The 20,999-nt window shown below is 40.3% G+C and overlaps 1 protein-coding gene across 1 annotated transcript in view; it reads right to left on the bottom strand.

The window, feature by feature from the left end:
• The window catches only part of LOC130281812 (pancreatic lipase-related protein 2-like), a 73,744-nt gene extending 62,830 nt beyond the window's left edge, over nucleotides 1-10,914 (bottom strand). The window contains exon 1 of the mRNA XM_056529462.1: nucleotides 10,520-10,914. Within this exon, the coding sequence (XP_056385437.1) occupies nucleotides 10,520-10,870 (351 nt within the window). The 5' untranslated portion in view covers nucleotides 10,871-10,914. The remainder of the gene's footprint in view (nucleotides 1-10,519) is intronic.
• Between the last annotated feature and the right edge of the window lie 10,085 nt (nucleotides 10,915-20,999).

The following is a 20,999-nucleotide window of genomic DNA, read 5'->3' as shown; positions in this document are numbered from 1 at the left end:
GTAGAATAGAGGGAAATGAAAGTGATAACTCCTGTAGTGTAGAGAGTAATGAAAGTGATAACTCCTGTAGTGTAGAGAGTAATGAAAGTAATGACTCCTGTATTATAGAGAGTAATGGATGTAATAACTCCTGTAGTATAGAGAGTAATGTAAGTAATAACTCCTGTAGAATATCGAGTAATGGAAGTAATAACTCCTGTAGTATAGAGAGTAATGAAAGTAATAACTCCTGTATTATAGAGAGTAATGGATGTAATAACTCCTTTAGTATACCGAGTAATGTAAGTAATAACTCCTGTAGTATAGAGAGTAATGAAAGTAATAACTCCTGTAGTATAGAGAGTAATGTAAGTAATAACTCCTGTAGTATAGACAGTAATTAAAGTAATAACTCCTGTAGAATAGAGAGTAATGGAAGCAATAACTCCTGTAGAATAGAGGGAAATGAAAGTGATAACTCCTGTAGTGTAGAGAGTAATGAAAGTGATAACTCCTGTAGTGTAGAGAGTAATGAAAGTAATAACTCCTGTATTATAGAGAGTAATGGATGTAATAACTCCTGTAGTATAGAGCGTAATGAAAGTAATAACTCCTGTAGTATAGAGAGTAATGAAAGTAATAACTCCTGTAGTGTAGAGAGTAATGTAAGTAATAACTCCTGTATTATAGAGAGTAATGAAAGTGATAACTCCTGTAGTATAGAGAGTAATGAAAGTAATAACTTCTGTAGTATAGAGAGTAATGTAAGTAATAACTCCTGTAGTATAGAGAGTAATGAAAGTAATAACTCCTGTAGTATAGAGAGCGATGAAAGTAATAACTCCTGTAGTATAGAAAGTAATGAAAGTAATAACTCCTGTAGTATAGAGAGTAATGAAAGTATTAAATCCTGTAGTATAGAGAGTAATGAAAGTAATAACTCCTGTAGTATATGGAGCAATGAAAGTCATAACTCCTGTAGTATAGGGAGTAATGAAAGTAATAACTCCTGTATTATAGAGAGTAATGAAAGTAATAACTCCTGTAGTATAGAGAGTAATGAAAGTAATAACTCCTGTAGTATAGAGAGTAATGAAAGTAATAACTCCTGTAGTATAGAGAGTAATGAAAGTAATAACTCCTGTAGTATAGAGAGTAATGAAAGTAATAACTCCTGTAGTGTAGAGAGTAATGTAAGTAATAACTCCTGTATTATAGAGAGTAATGAAAGTGATAACTCCTGTAGTTTAGAGAGTAATGAAAGTAATAACTCCTGTAGTATAGAGAGTAATGTAAGTAATAACTCCTGTAGTATAGAGAGTAATGAAAGTAATAACTCCTGTAGTATAGAGAGTAATGAAAGTAATAAATCCTGTAGTATATAGAGTAATGAAAGTAATAACTCCTGTAGTATAGAGAGTAATGATAGTAATAACTCATGTAGTATAGAGAGTAATGAAAGTAATAACTCCTGTAGTATAGAGAGTAATGAAAGTAATAACTCCTGTAGTATAGAGAGTAATGAAAGTAATAACTCCTGTAGTATAGAGAGTAATGAAAGTAATAACTCCTGTAGTGTAGAGAGTAATGTAAGTAATAACTCGTGTAGTGTAGAGTAATGAAAGTAATAACTCCTGTAGAATAGAAAGTAATGAAAGTAATAACTCCTGTAGTATAGAGAGTAATGAAAGTAATAACTCCTGCAGTATAGAGAGTAATGAAAGTAATAACTCCTGTAGTATAGAGAGTAATGAAAGTAATAACTCCTGTAGTGTAGAGAGTAATGTAAGTAATAACTCCTGTATTATAGAGAGTAATGAAAGTGATAACTCCTGTAGTATAGAGAGTAATGAAAGTAATAACTCCTGTAGTATAGAGAGTAATGTAAGTAATAACTCCTGTAGTATAGAGAGTAATGAAAGTAATAACTCCTGTAGTATAGAGAGTAATGAAAGTAATAACTCCTGTAGTATAGAGAGTAATGAAAGTAATAACTCCTGTAGTATAGAGAGTGATGAAAGTAATAACTCCTGTAGTATAGAAAGTAATGAAAGTAATAACTCCTGTAGTATAGAGAGTAATGAAAGTATTAAATCCTGTAGTATAGAGAGTAATGAAAGTAATAACTCCTGTAGTATATGGAGCAATGAAAGTCATAACTCCTGTAGTATAGGGAGTAATGAAAGTAATAACTCCTGTATTATAGAGAGTAATGAAAGTAATAACTCCTGTAGTATAGAGAGTAATGAAAGTAATAACTCCTGTAGTATAGAGAGTAATGAAAGTAATAACTCCTGTAGTATAGAGAGTAATGAAAGTAATAACTCCTGTAGTATAGAGAGTAATGAAAGTAATAACTCCTGTAGTATAGAGAGTAATGAAAGTAATAACTCCTGTAGTATAGAGAGTAATGAAAGTAATAACTCCTGTAGTATAGAGAGTAATGAAAGTAATAAATCCTGTGGTATATAGAGTAATGAAAGTAATAACTCCTGTAGTATAGAGAGTAATGATAGTAATAACTCATGTAGTATAGAGAGTAATGAAAGTAATAACTCCTGTAGTATAGAAAGTAATGAAAGTAATAACTCCTGTAGTATAGAGAGTAATGAAAGTATTAAATCCTGTAGTATAGAGAGTAATGAAAGTAATAACTCCTGTAGTAAATGGAGCAATGAAAGTCATAACTCCTGTAGTATAGGGAGTAATGAAAGTAATAACTCCTGTATTATAGAGAGTAATGGAAGTAATAACTCATGTAGTATATGGAGCAATGAAAGTCATAACTCCTGTAGTGTAGAGAGTAATGAAAGTAATAACTCCTGTATTATAGAGAGTAATGAAAGTAATAACTTCTGTAGTATAGAGTAATGTAAGTAATAACTCCTGTAGTATAGAGAGTAATGAAAGTAATAACTCCTGTAGTATAGAGAGTAATGAAAGTAATAACTCCTGTAGTATAGAGAATAATGATAGTAATAACTCCTGTAGTATAGAGAGTAATGAAAGTAATAAATCCTGTAGTATATAGAGTAATGAAAGTAATAACTCCTGTAGTATAGAGAGTAATGATAGTAATAACTCATGTAGTATAGAGAGTAATGAAAGTAATAACTCCTGTAGTATAGAGAGTAATGAAAGTAATAACTCCTGTAGTATAGAGAGTAATGAAAGTAATAACTCCTGTAGTATAGAGAGTAATGAAAGTAATAACTCCTGTAGTGTAGAGAGTAATGTAAGTAATAACTCCTGTATTATAGAGAGTAATGAAAGTGATAACTCCTGTAGTATAGAGAGTAATGAAAGTAATAACTTCTGTAGTATAGAGAGTAATGTAAGTAATAACTCCTGTAGTATAGAGAGTAATGAAAGTAATAACTCCTGTAGTATAGAGAGTAATGAAAGTAATAACTCCTGTAGTATAGAGAGTAATGTAAGTAATAACTCCTGTAGTATAGAGAGTAATGAAAGTAATAAATCCTGTAGTATATAGAGTAATGAAAGTAATAACTCCTGTAGTATAGAGAGTAATGATAGTAATAACTCATGTAGTATAGAGTAATGAAAGTAATAACTCCTGTAGTATAGAGAGTAATGAAAGTAATAACTCCTGTAGGAAACTCGAGCCGGCTGCAAAAACATTATGTGCATGGTAGGGAGGTCTTATCTGCAGGTCTCCAACGCTATAACATATGCAAACGACCATTATATAAAGTTATACACATACAGTACCCACCTTGTTCCACCCAGGTTCTAAAAGAATACACGACCGGAGGATTGCGCTCTGTATAATGAAGCCTACAGTGCTTAATAGGTCTAAGAATAAACGGGTCCTTATGGAAACTGCAGGAAGATCATACTGAATATATAGTACTGGCAATTCCCCGCTGGTACACTACGCTGTAGAACTTTTGAAACTACCGGATCCTCATGAAGTAAACTGGCCTTGGAGAACTATAATACAACTATGTGAAACACAGTGGGCTCCAAATGTGGGATCTCCAGCTATGCAAAAAAGCTGATCAGGCTACTATATCCTCTATACATATACATATATATATATATATATATATATATATATATATATATATATATCCTCCAAAAAATCTCTCTATTTCAGTTTTAATATTCCTCCAAGCATAACTGCTTTATTCCTTCTAATATTTATATCTTATGTTTTATTGTTTTACTTATATGTTTTTACTTTTTGCCCCGGTGACCCGGGTAATGAAAGTAATAACTCCTGTAGTATAGAGAGTAATGAAAGTAATTTCTATGCCTGCACATTTCTATGTATATGGAGCAATGAAAGTCATAACTCCTGTAGTATAGGTATTTCTATGCCTGCACATTTAAGTTGGCACATTTTTATGTTTGTAACACTTACTGCCTGACGAAGAACCCGGTACGGGTTCGAAACTTTTAAGTTGCATCTTTACCAATAAATTGCCCTTCTTTTTCATACATCTTGGCAGTTTATTATCAGGGAAGGCGCCATCCAGAACGTCCAACATTTTACCTCTTTTTTGCTTTTATCTTAATTACACCGGACCTGGAGGTCACGGTGAAGGTCACGGAGGCAGCCACCCCTTTGGATACACAACTCCTAGCGAGTCTACATGCTCATCAAGGTGTTGTGCTCTCAGCACAACACCATATGTAAGGTGCAATACTCGGCACACTGTACCCCAGCATATCATAGTATTTCACTAGGAGCGCACCTCTTTTCTATTTCTACTTTTCAGGTTCTTTGTGAAGGTCTACCTAGACCGCATTGGGCCAAGCTTGCCTACCATGTTGACTTATTTAACCTCTTAAAGGGGTACTCCGGCCCTAAGACATCTTATCCCCTATCCAAAGGATAGGGGATAAGATGTCTGACCGCGGGGGTCCCGCCGCAATTTTGCATTTGGCACCCACCTCTTTGAGCTGCATGCCGCGCTGCCAGCTCACAAACTGCCGGGTGCCGACCATGGGGCAAGAGTATCATGATGTCATGACTCCGCCCTGTGTGATGTCATGCCCCGGCTATGCAAGTCTATGGGAGGGGGCGTGACGGCCGTCACGCCCCCTCCCATAGACTTGCATAGCAGGGGCGGGGCATGACATCACACAGGGGCAGAGTCTCCAGCGGTGGGACCCTCATGGTCAGACATCTTATCCCCTATCCTTTGGATAGGGGATAAGATGTCTTAGGGCCGGAGTACCCCTTTAAACGGGTTATAAATAATAACTGGTTTATAATTGAAAATGATCCGTTTTTTTAAGACAAAGCAACTAAAACACCACTAATGTCATTTAGAAAAAGCCGTCACGCCCCCTCCCATAGACTTGCATAGCGGGGGCGGGGAGTGATGTCAGCCCCGTGGTCCGGCCCCGTGGTCAGCACCTGGCAGTTTGTGAGCTGGCAGAGCGGCGTGCAGCTCAAAGAGGTGGGTGCCAGATGCAAAATTGTGGGGGTCCCTAGTGGCGGGACCCCCGCGATCTGACATCTTATCCCCTATCCTTTGGATAGGCGATAAGATGTCTTAGGGCCGGAGTACCCCTTTAAGGACAAAGACCCATTTGAGGGATTGTTGTTTTTTGCAAGACAATTTATACTTTGTAATTTCATCGCTCATTTTACCATAAAATAAACAGCAAAACCAAAACAATCATTAATTGTGGTGTGAATAAAAACAAACATTGTGACTGTGCAAAATTTGGGTGGATCTTGTTTTTACGCAGTGCACCTTTATGCTAATAAAATAATACGTTATATTTACTTTGTAGGTCAGTAGGATTAATGCTATACCGGATTTATATTGTTTTTCTATTATTGTACTACTTCAAAAAAATCAAACTTTTTAAACAAAATAAATATCCTTAAAATTGTCCTTTTCATTCCTCTAAAACTTTTTTATTTTTCCATATACGGGATGTATAAAGCTCTTTTATTGCGCTGTGATCTGTAGTTTTTATTGGTACCATTTTTGTTTTGATGGGGGTTTTCTTTTTATAGATTTTTTCTCTGTAGTTTTTATTGGTATCATTTTTGCTTCGATGGGGGTTACTTGCTTTTTATAGATTTTCTTTCCACAAATTTATGATGTACCGTGTTTCTCCGAAAAGAAACCCTACCCCGAAAGTAAGCCCTAGCAGGATTATCAGGGTGGGCTGCAATATAAGCCCTACCCCGAAAATAAGACCTAGGCCAGGGGCAATCAACTGGCGGACCGTGGCCGCCAGTAATGCCCGCAGACCCCCCCCCCCCCCTTGGCTGGTCCTGCTGCAAGTTATTGTAATTGAGCCGGGGCAGGGACGCTGTCGCTTTAAAACGTCCGTGCATATGCACTGCCGACGTCACGGACGTGTCCCTGCCCCCGGCTGCTAAGTAACAGAAGGAGAGCTGCAGCTTCCGTACAGTACAAGCTGTGGACGCTATGATGGTAGGGAAGTGCTGGTCTCCGCAGTGTGGAGGATGGGGGGCTGCGGGAGTGTGGAGGATGTGAGGCTGTGGGAGGACGGGGGGCTGTAGCAGTGTGGAAGATGGGGGGGGGGTGTGGCATTCTCCACACTGCTACAGCCCCCCATCCTCTACACTGCTACAGCCCCCATCCTCCACACTGCTACAGCCCCCCCATGTTGTTCAAGGTACATATATATATATATATATATATATATATATATATATATATATATATATATAAATAAGCCCTACCCTGAAAATAAGCCCTAGTGTGTTTTTTGTCTTATTTTCGGAGTAACACGGTATGGGTAACTCAGTTACCACCCGCCATCACAGGTACCACTTGAACTAGTTTGGGCTAGGTTTACATTGCCGTTTGCATTCAACCTTTTTTTTTTCTCGAGCCGAATAGATCTGAAACTGGTCGGGTGCAAATGGCTTCTTTCAGATCCCAACTGACCCCATTCCCTTGAATGGGGTCCGTCGGTGATTCGGTAATTTCATAGGAATGTATCAGAGAAAAAATAGTGCTTGCTCTATTTTTTCTCCAGTAAACTCCCGTCTTTTGATCGGATTGCCGACAGAAATCCGAAAAGAGAAGACTGATGGCAATGTGAACAAGGCCTTACACGATTAAAACAATAGCCACTTTGAAGTGGAGGAGGAGATGATGGGAGTGGGGAAAGGGAACAGGCCTGTTGCAAGGATTTTTGCTACCATAGGGGAACCTTGCCCACTGGCTCCTCCCGATGTATGGAGGCGCACGCATCTGCCTAGGAGGTGGTGCTACAATTCACCAGCAGGCTAAAAAAAAGCAGATGATTATAGTACGGGTGGGGTGGGGGTAGTGTGGTGGGGTTTGCTTGATGGGCAGGTTCTTAAGATGCTGGCTAACTTTATTGCAGCAAGCAGAGCGGTGCCCCCATCAAGAAGGCGATCTAGGCAGTTGCCTATTTTGCCTACAGGCAGAGCCAGCCCTGAAAGGGAAGATAATCGGAGTAATCTGCAAATATTATGAAGAATGGAGGACAATGGCAGCAGGAAAAGAAAATGGAAAGATTAAAGAAAGCAGAATGACGGAATGATAAAGATAAAGGAGAAGAGAATGATAAGGGGGTAAATGGAGATGATGGCAGATTAAGAAGAAGATAGGAGGATAATGGTAGGACATTGACAAGACCACAAAAGGGAGAACAAGAGGACAATGGGAGGACAAAAAGAGGACAAAAGAGGACAATGAGAGGACAACAAAAGGGACAACAAGAGGACAATGGAAGGACAACTAAAGGGCAACGAGAGAACAACGTGAGGACAATGTGAGGACAATGAGAGGACAATGTGAGGACAACGTGAGGACAATGAGGACAATGAGAGGACAACGTGAGGACACTGAGAGGGCAATGAGAGGACAACATGAGGACAATGAGAGGACAACGTGAGGACAATGAGAGGACAACGTGAGGACACTTAGAGGGCAATGAGAGGACAACATGAGGACAATGAGTGGACAATGAGAGGACAACGTGAGGACAACGTGAGGACAACGTGAGGACAATGAGAGGACAATGAAAGAACAACGTGAGGACAATGTGAGGACAATGAGAGGACAACGTGAGGACAATGAGTGGACAACGTGAGGACAATGTGAGGACAATGAGAGGTCAATGTGAGGACAATGAGAGGACAATGAGAGGACAACATGAGGACAATGAAAAGGCAATGAGAGGACAACATGAGGACAATGAGAGGACAACGTGAGGACAATGAAAGGACAATGAGAGGACGTGAGGACAATGAGAGGAAAACGTGAGGACAATGTGAGGACAATGAGAGAACCATGTGAGGACAATGAGAGGACAACGTGAGGACAATGAGAGGAAAACATGAGGACAATGAGAGGAAAACATGAGGACAATGAGAGGACAACGTGAGGACAATGAAAGGACAATGAGAGGACGTGAGGACAATGAGAGGAAAACGTGAGGACAATGCGAGGACAATGTGAGGACAATGTGAGGACAATGAGAGAACCATGTGAGGACAATGAGAGGACAACATGAGGACAATGAGAGGACAATGAGTGGACAACGTGAGGACAATGTGAGGACAACGAGAGGACAATGAGAGGACAACATGAGGACAATGAGGGGACAATTACAGGACAATGTGAGGACAATGTAAGGAAAATGAGAGGACAATGTAAGGACAATGTAAGGACAATGAGAGGACAATGTGAGGACAATGTGAGGACAAAGTGAGGACAAAGTGAGGACAAAGTGAGGAAAAAGTGAGGACAACGTGAGGACAATGAGAGGACAATGAGAGGACAATGTGAGGACAATGAAAGGGAAAAGGTGAGGACAATGAGAGGACAACGTGAGGACAATGAGGACAATGAGAGGACAATGAGTGGACAACGTGAGGACAATGTGAGGCAATGAGAGGACAATGTGAGGACAACGTGAGGACAATGAAAGGACAATGAGAGGACGTGAGGACAATGAGAGGAAAACGTGAGGACAATGTGAGGACAATGAGAGAACAACGTGAGGACAATGAGAGGAAAACGTGAGGGCAATGTGAGGACAATGAGAGAACAACGTGAGGACAATGAGAGGACAAATTGAGGACAATGAGAGGAAAACATGAGGACAATGAGAGGACAACGTGAGGACAATGAAAGGACAATGAGAGGACGTGAGGACAATGAGAGGAAAACGTGAGGACAATGCGAGGACAATGTGAGGACAATGTGAGGACAATGAGAGAACCATGTGAGGACAATGAGAGGACATCATGAGGACAATGAGAGGACAATGAGTGGACAACATGAGGACAATGTGAGGACAACGAGAGGACAATGAGAGGACAACATGAGGACAATGAGGGGACAATTACAGGACAATGTGAGGAAAATTAGAGGACAATGTAAGGACAATGTAAGGAAAATGAGAGGACAATGTAAGGACAATGTAAGGACAATGTAAGGACAATGAGAGGACAAAGTGAAGACAATGTGAGGACAAAGTGAGGACAAAGTGAGGACAAAGTGAGGACAACGTGAGGACAATGAGAGGACAATGAGAGGACAATGTGAGGACAATGAGAGGACAATGAAAGGGAAAAGGTGAGGACAATGAGAGGACAACGTGAGGACAATGAGGACAATGAGAGGACAATGAGTGGACAACGTGAGGACAATGTGAGGCAATGAGAGGACAATGTGAGGACAACATGAGGACAATGAAAGGACAATGAGAGGACGTGAGGACAATGAGAGGAAAACGTGAGGACAATGTGAGGGCAATGAGAGGACAATTAGAGAACAATGTGAGGAGAATGAGAGGACAACGTGAGGACAATGAGAGGACAATGAGTGGACAACGTGAGGACAATGTGAGGACAATGAGAGGCCAACGTGAGGACAATGTGAGGACAATGAGAGGACAACGTGAGGACAATGAGAGGACAATGAGAGGAAAATGAGAGGACAATGTGAGGACAATGAGAGGACAAAGTGAGGACAATGAGAGGACAATGAGATGACAACGTGAGGACAACGTGAGGACAATGAGAGGACAACGTGAGGACAATGAGAGGACAATGCAAAAACAACAAGAGGACAATGTGAGGACAATGAGAGGACAACGCGAGGACAATTAGAGCACAACATGAGGACAATGAGAGGACAACGTGAGGATAATGAGAGGACAATGAGAGAACAACGTGAGGACAACGTGAGGACAATGTGAGGACAATGTGAGGACAATGAGAGGACAATGTGAGGACAATGAGAGGACAACGTGAGGACAATGTGAGGACAATGAGAGGACAATGAGAGGACAACTTGAGGACAATGAGAGGACAACGTGAGGACAATGTGAGGACAATGTGAAAACAACGTGAGGACAATGAGGTGTCAAGTACATTTATAAGCTAAATATTATATAACATTTATGGTTTTCACACTAGAATATTCATTTGCCTTTTTCTAATTCAGGACCATCAAGAAGTTTCCTGCAGCACAGAGAATTTCAGGAGGGGAGAGCGCTGGTCTAGTAATAGATACTGGAAGGATCAGGATCACCTTACCTGATATTGGTCGGTGTTTTGTTGTGTGAACAGAAAGAACTGGGTGTTTATTGACTCCGGAGATTGTGGAAAGATGGAGACCGGCCGAGTCACTGACCAATACGGGTAATCGTTGGTGAAGCAGCCTAAATTCTCGTAGCATTTTGTTTCACCTTCACCAGAAAGGATAAGAGATGTGTTATATATAGTGTGAGTTAAACTGTATACACAGGTCACATCCAGAGCTGTGATCACAATTCTGCTTATTATCTTTCCTCTAGAACATGTCAAATCAGTTATGTGATCCCAGGAAACTATGGCTGCCGCTCTGAAGGTGACTAAGGTCTCTGGTGCCAGGAAACAGCCGGGCATGCTGGGAGTTATAGTTTTGCAACAAATGATGGCACCCTGGTGGGGAAACCCTGGCTTACACCAGGTAAACTGAGACCATGTAAAAAATGAAAGAAGCGATCTGATTGGTTGCTATGGGCAACCGCATCGTTCTTCCTCTACATGTTTTTTAAAAACATTTCCCCATAGTCCTCCCAATTATATGCACACAATCGGTAGTTCACAATAGTCATGGGGTGCGCAAAAATTTTGCACAAATGTAAAAAGCTGTGAATACTTAAAGCATCTAATTCATTATGCATTAACCCCTTAAGGACCAGGCCAATTTTTGTTTTTCGATTTTTCCTTCCCACCCTTTAACCTTCTATCCAAAAGATAGAGGATAAGATGCCTGATCGCGGGCGTCCCGCCGCTGGGGACCCCTGTGATCTTGCACGCGGCACCCCGTTTATAATCATAATATGACAGATTATAAACGGGGTGTGGCGTGCAAGATCATGGGGGCCCCCAGCGGCGGGATGCCCACGATCAGGCATCTTATCCTCTATCTTTTGGATAGGGGATAAGATATCTAAGCGCCGGAGTACCCCTTTAACGTGTGGGTATGCCCTTACGTCCTGGTCTTTAACCCCTTAACGGCGAAAGACATATATTTATGCCCTGTGACGGCACCCGCGATATGACGCATCATATCGGGTGGCTCCCGGCGGCTGACGAGTGTCCGGGACCCGTGGCTAATACCGGACATCACTGCCCGGTATTAACCTTTCAGACACGGCGATCAAAGTTGATCACCGCATCTAAAATTACAGTAAGCCCTTCCCGGCTGCTCAGTGGGGCTGATCGAGACCACCGCGGTGAAACCGTGGTTTTTCGATCAGCTGTACGGACGTGAGAAGGGCCCCTACCTTCCTGGCATAGCATTGATCAGTGTATTCAATCAGTGTAATGCATGCTAAAACATTGCAAAAAAAAAGGGTAAAAAAAAAGAGTACCGTATTTTTCGCCGTATAAGACGCACTTTTTCTTCCCCAAAACTGGGGGGGAAAAGTCGGTGCGTCTTATACAGCGAATACACCCCTATCGCGGCGGTCCCTGCTGCCATCAACGGCCGGGACCCGCGGCTAATACAGGACATCACCGATCGCGATGATGCCCTGTATTAACCCTTCAGACGCGCCGATCAAAGCTGACCGCCGCGTCTGAAGGGAAAGTGACACTAACCCGGCTGTTCAGTCGGGCTGTTCGGGACCGCCGCGATTTCACCGCGGCGGTCCCGAACAGCCCGACTGAATAGCCGGGTTAGTGCTTACAGGACACTGGGAGGGACCTTACCTGCCTCCTCGGTGTCTTCTCCGTTCAGGGATCCCCTGTATGCTGGCGCTCTCCTTCCTCGTCATCACGTTGTCGCGTACGTACGTCGGCGTGCGTAACGACGTGATGGCGGCGACGGAGAGCGAGGATACCCGGCTGGCAGCAGAGACATTCCGGAGCGACGGGGACACGGCGACAACGATGGAGCGACATCCAGGGCAGTGGTGACGGGTCCGGAGTGGCGGGGACACGTGAGTATTACCTCCTCCTGCAGTGGTCTTCAATCTGCGGACCTCCAGATGTTGCAAAACTACAACTCCCAGCATGCCCGGACAGCCAACGGCTGTCCGGGCATGCTGGAAGTTGTAGTTTTGCAACATCTGGAGGTCCACAGGTTGAAAACCACTATTGGGTTCAAAATCTTTATTTTTTTAGATTTTACCCCTAAAAATTGGGTGCATTTTATACGCCGGTGCGTCCTATAGGACGAAAAATACGGTAAATAAATGTGATTTCATCCCTTCCCTAATAAAAGTTTGAATCACCCCCCTTTTCCCATAAAAAAAAACGATGTAAATTAAAATATAAACATATATGGTATCGCCGCGTGCGTAAATGTCTGAACTATAAAAATATATTGTTAATTAAACTGCACGGTCAATGGCGTACACAAAAAAAAATCCAAAAGTCCAAAATAGCGTATTTTTGTCACTTTTTAGACCATAAAAAAATGAATAAAAAGCTATCAAAATGTCCGATCAAAACAAAAACGATGCCGATAAAAACTTCAGATCATGGAGCAAAAAAAATAATGAGCCCTCATACATCACCATATGCAGAAAAATAAAAAAAAAGTCATAGGGGTCAGAAGATGAAATTTTTAAACGTATACATTTTCCAGCATGTAGTTATGATTTTTTCCAGAAGTCCGACAATATCAAACCTATATAAGTAGGGGGTCATTTTAACCTTATGGACCTACAGAATAATGATAAATTGTACAAACAAGAAAGTTGCAACAGCACTCTAGGTCAAAAAATGGAGGCTCTTAGCACACTTTTTGATCAAAAGGTGTCATTTTTACCGAAAAATTTACTGCGTATTAACAGACACGCCCAAAAGTTACAAAATGTCATTTTTTTTATTTTTTTATTTTGTTGCACAATTATTTTTTTTGTTTGTTTCACCGTAGATTTTTGGATAAAATGATTGATGTCATTACAAAGTAGGCGCAAAAAAAAAAAAAAGCCGTCATATGGGTCTGCAGGTGCAAAATTGAAAGGGTTATGATTTTAAAAGGTGAGGAGAAAATAATGAAAGTGGAAAAACAAAAAAAACCTTAGTCCTCAAGGGGTTTGGGATAAAAAGCGACCAAAAAGTCCCATCAAAACAAAAATGGTACTGATAAAAACAGATCATGGTGAAAAAAATGATCCCTCATACATCCCTGTATATGGAAAACATTTGTTATAGGGGTTAGAAAATGACAATTTTAAAAACATTAATTTTGATGCATGTAATTGTTATCTTGTTATATTTACATGTTTTTATATGGAAAATAGGTTTAAAATTTTCATAAGGAAGGGGTTAACAGGTGTTTTTAAAACTTTTATTTAACTTTTTCTTTTACACTCAATTAGTCCCCTAAAGGGACTTTTAGGAGGAACAATTAGAATCATCATACAGATCAATGTAGTTCCATGAAACGACATTGATCTACCTTTGCAGTACATTGCAAAAATCTCCTTCGTAGCTTTGCTATTATTTGGGGGGAGGGGTGCACATTGAGAATTTTAGTATTAAATCACCTGGACCACTACAGGATGGAGATCACCATGGTGGAAGAGTAAAGATCTCCCAGAACACATCAGATTTCTTACCTTGTACAAATACAGCCATAGAAAAGAATGTGAAGAATGCCAGAAACATCTAAAAGACAAAAGATCAATGTTATACCCGGAAGTTCTTATGGAATTGTTTGAGCTTCTATGAGGATCTATAATAAATGAGGAGTATTATAGATTGTATGGACTTCTATGATTATCTATAATAAATGAGGAGTATTATAGATTGTATGGATTTCTATGATTATCTATAATAAATGAGGAGTATTATAGATTGTATGGACTTCTATGAGGTAATATAATAAATGAGGAGTATTATAGATTGTATGGACTTCTATGATTATCTATAATAAATGAGGAGTATTATAGATTGTATGGACTTCTATGATTATCTATAATAAATGAGGAGTATTATAGATTGTATGGACTTCTATGCTTATCTATAATAAATGAGGAGTATTATAGATTGTATGGACTTCTATGAGGATCTATAATAAATGAGGAGTATTATAGATTGTATGGACTTCTATGATTATCTATAATAAATGAGGAGTATTATAGATTGTATGGACTTCTATGATTATCTATAATAAATGAGGAGTATTATAGATTGTATGGACTTCTATGAGGTAATATAATAAATGAGGAGTATTATAGATTGTATGGACTTCTATGAGGATCTATAATAAATGAGGAGTATTATAGATTGTATGGGCTTCTATTAGGATTTATAATAAATGAGGAGTATTATAGATTGTATGGGCTTCTATGATTATCTATAATAAATGAGGAGTATTATAGATTGTATGGACTTCTATGAGATAATATGATAACTGAGGAGTATTATAGATTGTATGGACTTCTATGAGGTGATATAATAAATGAGGAGTATTATAGATTGTATGGGCTTCTATGATTATCTATAATAAATGAGGAGTATTATAGATTGTATGGACTTCTATGATTATCTATAATAAATGAGGAGTATTATAGATTGTATGGACTTCTATGAGGTAATATAATAAATGAGGAGTATTATAGATTGTATGGGCTTCTATTAGGATTTATAATAAATGAGGAGTATTATAGATTGTATGGACTTCTATGAGATAATATGATAACTGAGGAGTATTATAGATTGTATGGACTTCTATGGGGTAATATAATAAATGAGGAGTATTATAGATTGTATGGGCTTCTATTATTATCTATAATAAATGAGGAGTATTATAGATTGTATGGACTTCTATGATTATCTATAATAAATGAGGAGTATTATAGACAGTGGCATACCAAAGGGGGGGGGGGGGGGCAGCCCGCTCCGGGTGCCACTCTCAAGGGGGGTGCCAGGGGCGGACTGACCCACTGCCGCAACTACTGAGGATCTGGGACACTCGTACCAGATCCCCAGCAGACAGCGCTACATTCTCCTGTATGCGTGATACACGCTGTGTATGCGCGATACATCCCCTCTGTGTGAGCCGCATCTGCAGCTTACACAGAGGAGACGTGACCTCCACCCCCACGCAGCACGCAGTACAGGCGCCGTTGACGTCACTCACCGGTGCCTGCACTGTGGAGGGGAGAAGACGCGGGCCCTGCTGCTGAGGAGATCGCTGCGTGGGATATCAGGTGAGCATCCTTTTTATTTTATTTTTTTAACCCTGCCTATACCTATAGGGAAGGGGGGTGCTCTGCATATACCTATGGGAAAGGGAGGGAGAGGGGGGTGTAGCTCTGCATATACCTATGGGGAAGAGGGGGGTGTAGCTCTGCATATACCTATGGGGAAGAGGGGGGGTGTAACTCTGCATATACCTATGGGAAAGAGGGTGGGGTGTAACTCTGCATATACCTATGGGAAAGAGGGTAAGTGTAGCTCTGCATATACCTATGGGAAAGAGTGGGGGTGTAGCTCTGCATATACCTATGGGAAAGAGGGTGGTTGTGTAGCTCTGCATATACCTATTGGAAAGAGGGTGGGGTGTAGCTCTGCATATACCTATGGGGAAGAGGGGGGTGTAGCTCTGCATATACCCATGGGAAAGAGGGTGGGGTGTAGCTTTGCATATACCTATGGGGAAGAGGGGGTGTAGCGTAGCTCTGCATATACCTATGGGAAAGAGGATGGGTGTAACTCTGCATATACCTATGGAAAAGAGGGGGGTGTAACTCTGCATATATCTATGGAAAAGAGGGGGTTACCTGGCTACCTACCTACCTGCCCCTTTACTGTGCAGGACACCAAGGACGGCATTATTACAGTTTGTGGGCCTATAGATGGAAGGATTGTGTAGAGGAGGGGGGGGGGGGCACTGAACAAATGCAGAGTCTGACATGTTTTTCCTGCAGATATTAAGAGATCCACATGGCGGTCTTATCCGGACAGAGAAGAAAAGGAAAGAGGACCCCGCTGATCAATGAGGATCTATAATAAATGAGGAGTATTATAGATTGTATGGACTTCTATGAGGTGATATAATAAATGAGGAGTATTATAGAATGTATGGGCTTCTATGATTATCTATAATAAATGAGGAGTATTATAGATTGTATGGACTTCTATGATTATCTATAATAAATGAGGAGTATTATAGATTGTATGGGCTTCTATGAGATAATATAATAAATGAGGAGTATTATAGATTATATGGACTTCTATGAGGTGATATAATAAATGAGGAGTATTATAGATTGTATGGACTTCTATGAGGTGATATAATAAATGAGGAGTATTATAGATTGTATGGACTTCTATGAGGTGATATAATAAATGAGGAGTATTATAGATTGTATGGACTTCTATGAGATGATATAATAAATGAGGAGTATTATAGATTGTATGGACTTCTATGAGGATCTATAATAAATGAGGAGTATTATAGATTGTATGGACTTCTATGAGGATCTATAATAAATGAGGAGTATTATAGATTGTATGGACTTCTATGAGATAATATAATAAATGAGGAGTATTATAGATTGTATGGACTTCTATGAGGATCTATAATAAATGAGGAGTATTATAGATTGTATGGACTTCTATGAGATGATATAATAAATGAGGAGTATTATAGATTGTATGGACTTCTATGAGGATCTATAATAAATGAGGAGTATTATAGATTGTATGGACTTCTATGAGGATCTATAATAAATGAGGAGTATTATAGATTGTATGGACTTCTATGAGATAATATAATAAATGAGGAGTATTATAGAGTGTATGGACTTCTATGAGGATCTATAATAAATGAGGAGTATTATAGATTGTATGGACTTCTATGAGGTGATATAATAAATGAGGAGTATTATAGATTGTATGGACTTCTATGAGGTAATATAATAAATGAGGAGTATTATAGATTGTATGGACTTCTATGAGGATCTATAATAAATGAGGAGTATTATAGATTGTATGGACTTCTATGAGATAATATAATAAATGAGGAGTATTATAGATTGTATGGACTTCTATGAGGATCTATAATAAATGAGGAGTATTATAGATTGTATGGACTTCTATGGGGTAATATAATAAATGAGGAGTATTATAGATTGTATGGACTTCTATGATTATCTATAATAAATGAGGAGTATTATAGATTGTATGGACTTCTATGGGGTAATATAATAAATGAGGAGTATTATAGATTGTATGGACTTCTATGAGGTGATATAATAAATGAGGAGTATTATAGATTGTATGGGCTTCTATGAGGTAATATAATAAATGAGGAGTATTATAGATTGTATGGGCTTCTATGAGGTAATATAATAAATGAGGAGTATTATAGATTGTATGGGCTTCTATGAGATAATATAATAAATGAGGAGTATTATAGATTGTATGGACTTCTATGAGGTGATAAAATAAATGAGGAGTATTATAGATTGTATGGACTTCTATGAGGTGATATAATAAATGAGGAGTATTATAGATTGTATGGGCTTCTATGAGGATCTATAATAAATTAGGAGTATTATAGATTGTATGGACATCTATGATTATCTATAATAAATGAGGAGTATTATAGATTGTATGGACTTCTATGATAATTTATAATAAATTTGGAGTATTATAGATTGTATGGGCTTCTATTAGGATCTATAATAAATAAGGAGTATTTTAGATTGTATGGACTTCTATGAGGTAATATAATAAATGAGGAGAATTATAGATTGTATGGGGTTCTATGAGGTAATATAGTAAATGAGGAGTATTATAGATTGTATGGGCTTCTATGAGGTAATATAATAAATTAGGAGTATTATAGATTGTATGGACTTCTATGAGGATCTATAATAAATGAGGAGTATTATAGATTGTATGGGGTTGTATGAGAATATGTCACTTTACTTGAGCAATCCCACTGAGTCCTTCCTACAGGAACTGATGATCCGAAGTAAGGAAAGATCAATACAAATTAATCAATGACTCAAGCCCCACTTTGGCAACATGTTATGCCTTGCCAAAGGTGCATAAGAACACTATAGCCATTAGAGGTAGAACTATTGTGTAAGTCAAAAATAGCCTGATGCAAGGGGCAAGTATTTATGTCAACAAAATCCTCTTCCCGTTTGTGAGCACCCGCCATCTTATTTACATACTCACATACTTATTTTCATCAAATTAAAGGTACCGCCATGGGGAGCACGTGTGTGCCAACATATGCCAATTTATTTGTGGGTTGGTGTGAGCATGAGCACATTTTCAATTATGAGTTATCTTTTTACACTAAGCACATTTTATTTTAGGGGGCGGTGCATTGATGATGTTTTCATTTTTGGGGATGGGGATAGTGCAATTTTGAGGTTTTGTTGGCATTCTGAATAATAATTTATTAATATTATTAAGTTAGGACTGAGCAGATGGAATCTGGATACTCTTCTGCTAAAAGAGGAAGCTAAAAAAATAAAAAGGCTGGATAGTACCTTAAATAATTTTGCATATGAAATTAAAGAGTTTCTGAACTGTATGAGTAAAGGAGTCATTTATGCCATTTAGGGTTCTTGTCAAAAACTGTTTATAGGGAGAACCTCATGTGCTTTAAAAACTTGAATACAAGAACATAGGTATAATATTAAAAGAAGAAATGACAAGCACCCCCATGTCTCTGCATTAGATTTCCATATTGTAACCTGGTCTTGTTGATACGTAATGACCTTTCTTTATTATTTTACTTACTTACCGTATATACCCGAGTATAAGCCGAGTTTTTCAGCACAATTTTTCGTGCTGAAAACACCCCCCTCGGCTTATACTAGTGTGAACTCTCCGCCTTCAGTGGTCTTCAACCTGCGGACCTCCAGATTTTTCAAAACGACAACTCCCAGCAAGCCCGGGCAGCCATCGGCTGTCCGGGCTTGCTGGAAGTTGTTGTTTTGAAACATCCGGAGGTCCGCAGGTTGAAGACCACTACGGCCTTCGACATCATCCAGCCCCCCCCCTCTCACCCCCTTTTAGTTCTGTACTCACCTCCGCTCGGAGGGACGTTCGGGTGAGCTGGTCCGGGCCATCTGTGCTGCAGGGACAGTCTGGTGCGGAGGGATAGCCGATCCGGGCTGTGCATCGCAACCGGGGGGGGCCTCTTCTCTGCGCTTCGGGCCCGGCCCCGGAATAGTCACGTTACCTTGACGACGACGCACAGGGACGTTCATGAGTAACGTCCTTGTACGTCGTCGTCAAGGCAACGTCTCTTCCGGGCCCGAAGCACGGAGAAGAGGCCCCCCCCCCCCGGTGAAGATGGACAGCCCGGAACGACTATCCCTCCACACCGGACTGTCCCTGCAGCACAGATGGCCCGGACCAGTGCACCCTAACGTCCGCCGAGCGGAGGTGAGTACAGAACTAAGGGGGGTGAGAGGAGGAGGGGGGCTGGATGATGTCGAAGGCCGCAGTGGTCTTCAACCTGAGGACCTCGAGATGTTTCAAATCTGCCCGGCTTGCTGGGAGTTATAGTTTTGAAACATCTCGAGGTCCGCAGGTTGAAGACCACTGTATCAGACATTGACAAGCGGTGATGATGAAGGGGTGGGGGGGGGCTGATGACATGTGGTGATGATGAAGGGGGGTGTGATGATGACAATGGGATGATGAAGGGGGTATGAGATGATTATAAGGGGATGATGAACGGGGGTGGGATAATGACAAGGGGATGATGAAGGGGGGGAAGATAAGGGGATGATGAAGGGGGGGGGTGGGATGATAAGGGGATGATGACAGGTGGTGATGATGAAGGGGGGTGGGATGATGACAGGCAGTGATGATGAAGGGGGGTGGGATGATGACGGGGGGGATGATGATAGGCGGTGATGATGAAGGAGGGATGATGACAGGGTGATGATGATGAGGGTGTTAATAACGGGGGTCTGGATGATGACAGGGGGGATGTCGAGTCAATAACTTTTCCTGGGTTTTTGGGGTGAAATTAGGGGCCTTGGCTTATATTCGGGTCGGCTTATACTCGAGTATATACGGTATATTTTCTTTACTGTCAAATCTATGTTTTAAAGAAAAAATCTTTAATAAAAAAAAATACGTTGAAAAAAAAGTAATCCCAATTTATCGAAATATACAGCAATTATGCCGGTCAAGCAAGGTTTCTGGTGGTAACTACATAGCAACTGGGGCGTACACAGACATCTTGAGGGGCAGGGGCTCAAGTAGAAAAAAAAGGCAGGTGCATTAAAGGGGCATGGACTCAAGCCCCCTTTTAAGTCTATATGTGCACATCCCTGCATAGGAAGAATATCTAGGGCAGAATCAAGAAGCGTTTTTTAGTTTAAGTCACAAATTCCAACTGGAGTAGGGGCTGGGTTCTTCCTGAAGACTGTTCGGGGACAGGCTGAACTACCAGCACTCCAACCGGCCCTTGGGTTGAACCTCCCCCCTCATATGTCTTCCAAATGCATCAGTATACAGGAATATCATTCTGTGAGTCATGAAAGGGGCAGCAGGGAGTAGTGGGCCCTAACTGTTCCTACAACCA

The sequence above is a fragment of the Hyla sarda genome, chromosome 7, assembly GCF_029499605.1.
Source record: "Hyla sarda isolate aHylSar1 chromosome 7, aHylSar1.hap1, whole genome shotgun sequence".
In the NCBI taxonomy this organism is placed as follows: Eukaryota; Metazoa; Chordata; class Amphibia; order Anura; family Hylidae; genus Hyla; species Hyla sarda.
This window is presented reverse-complemented; position numbering and strand designations above follow the sequence as displayed.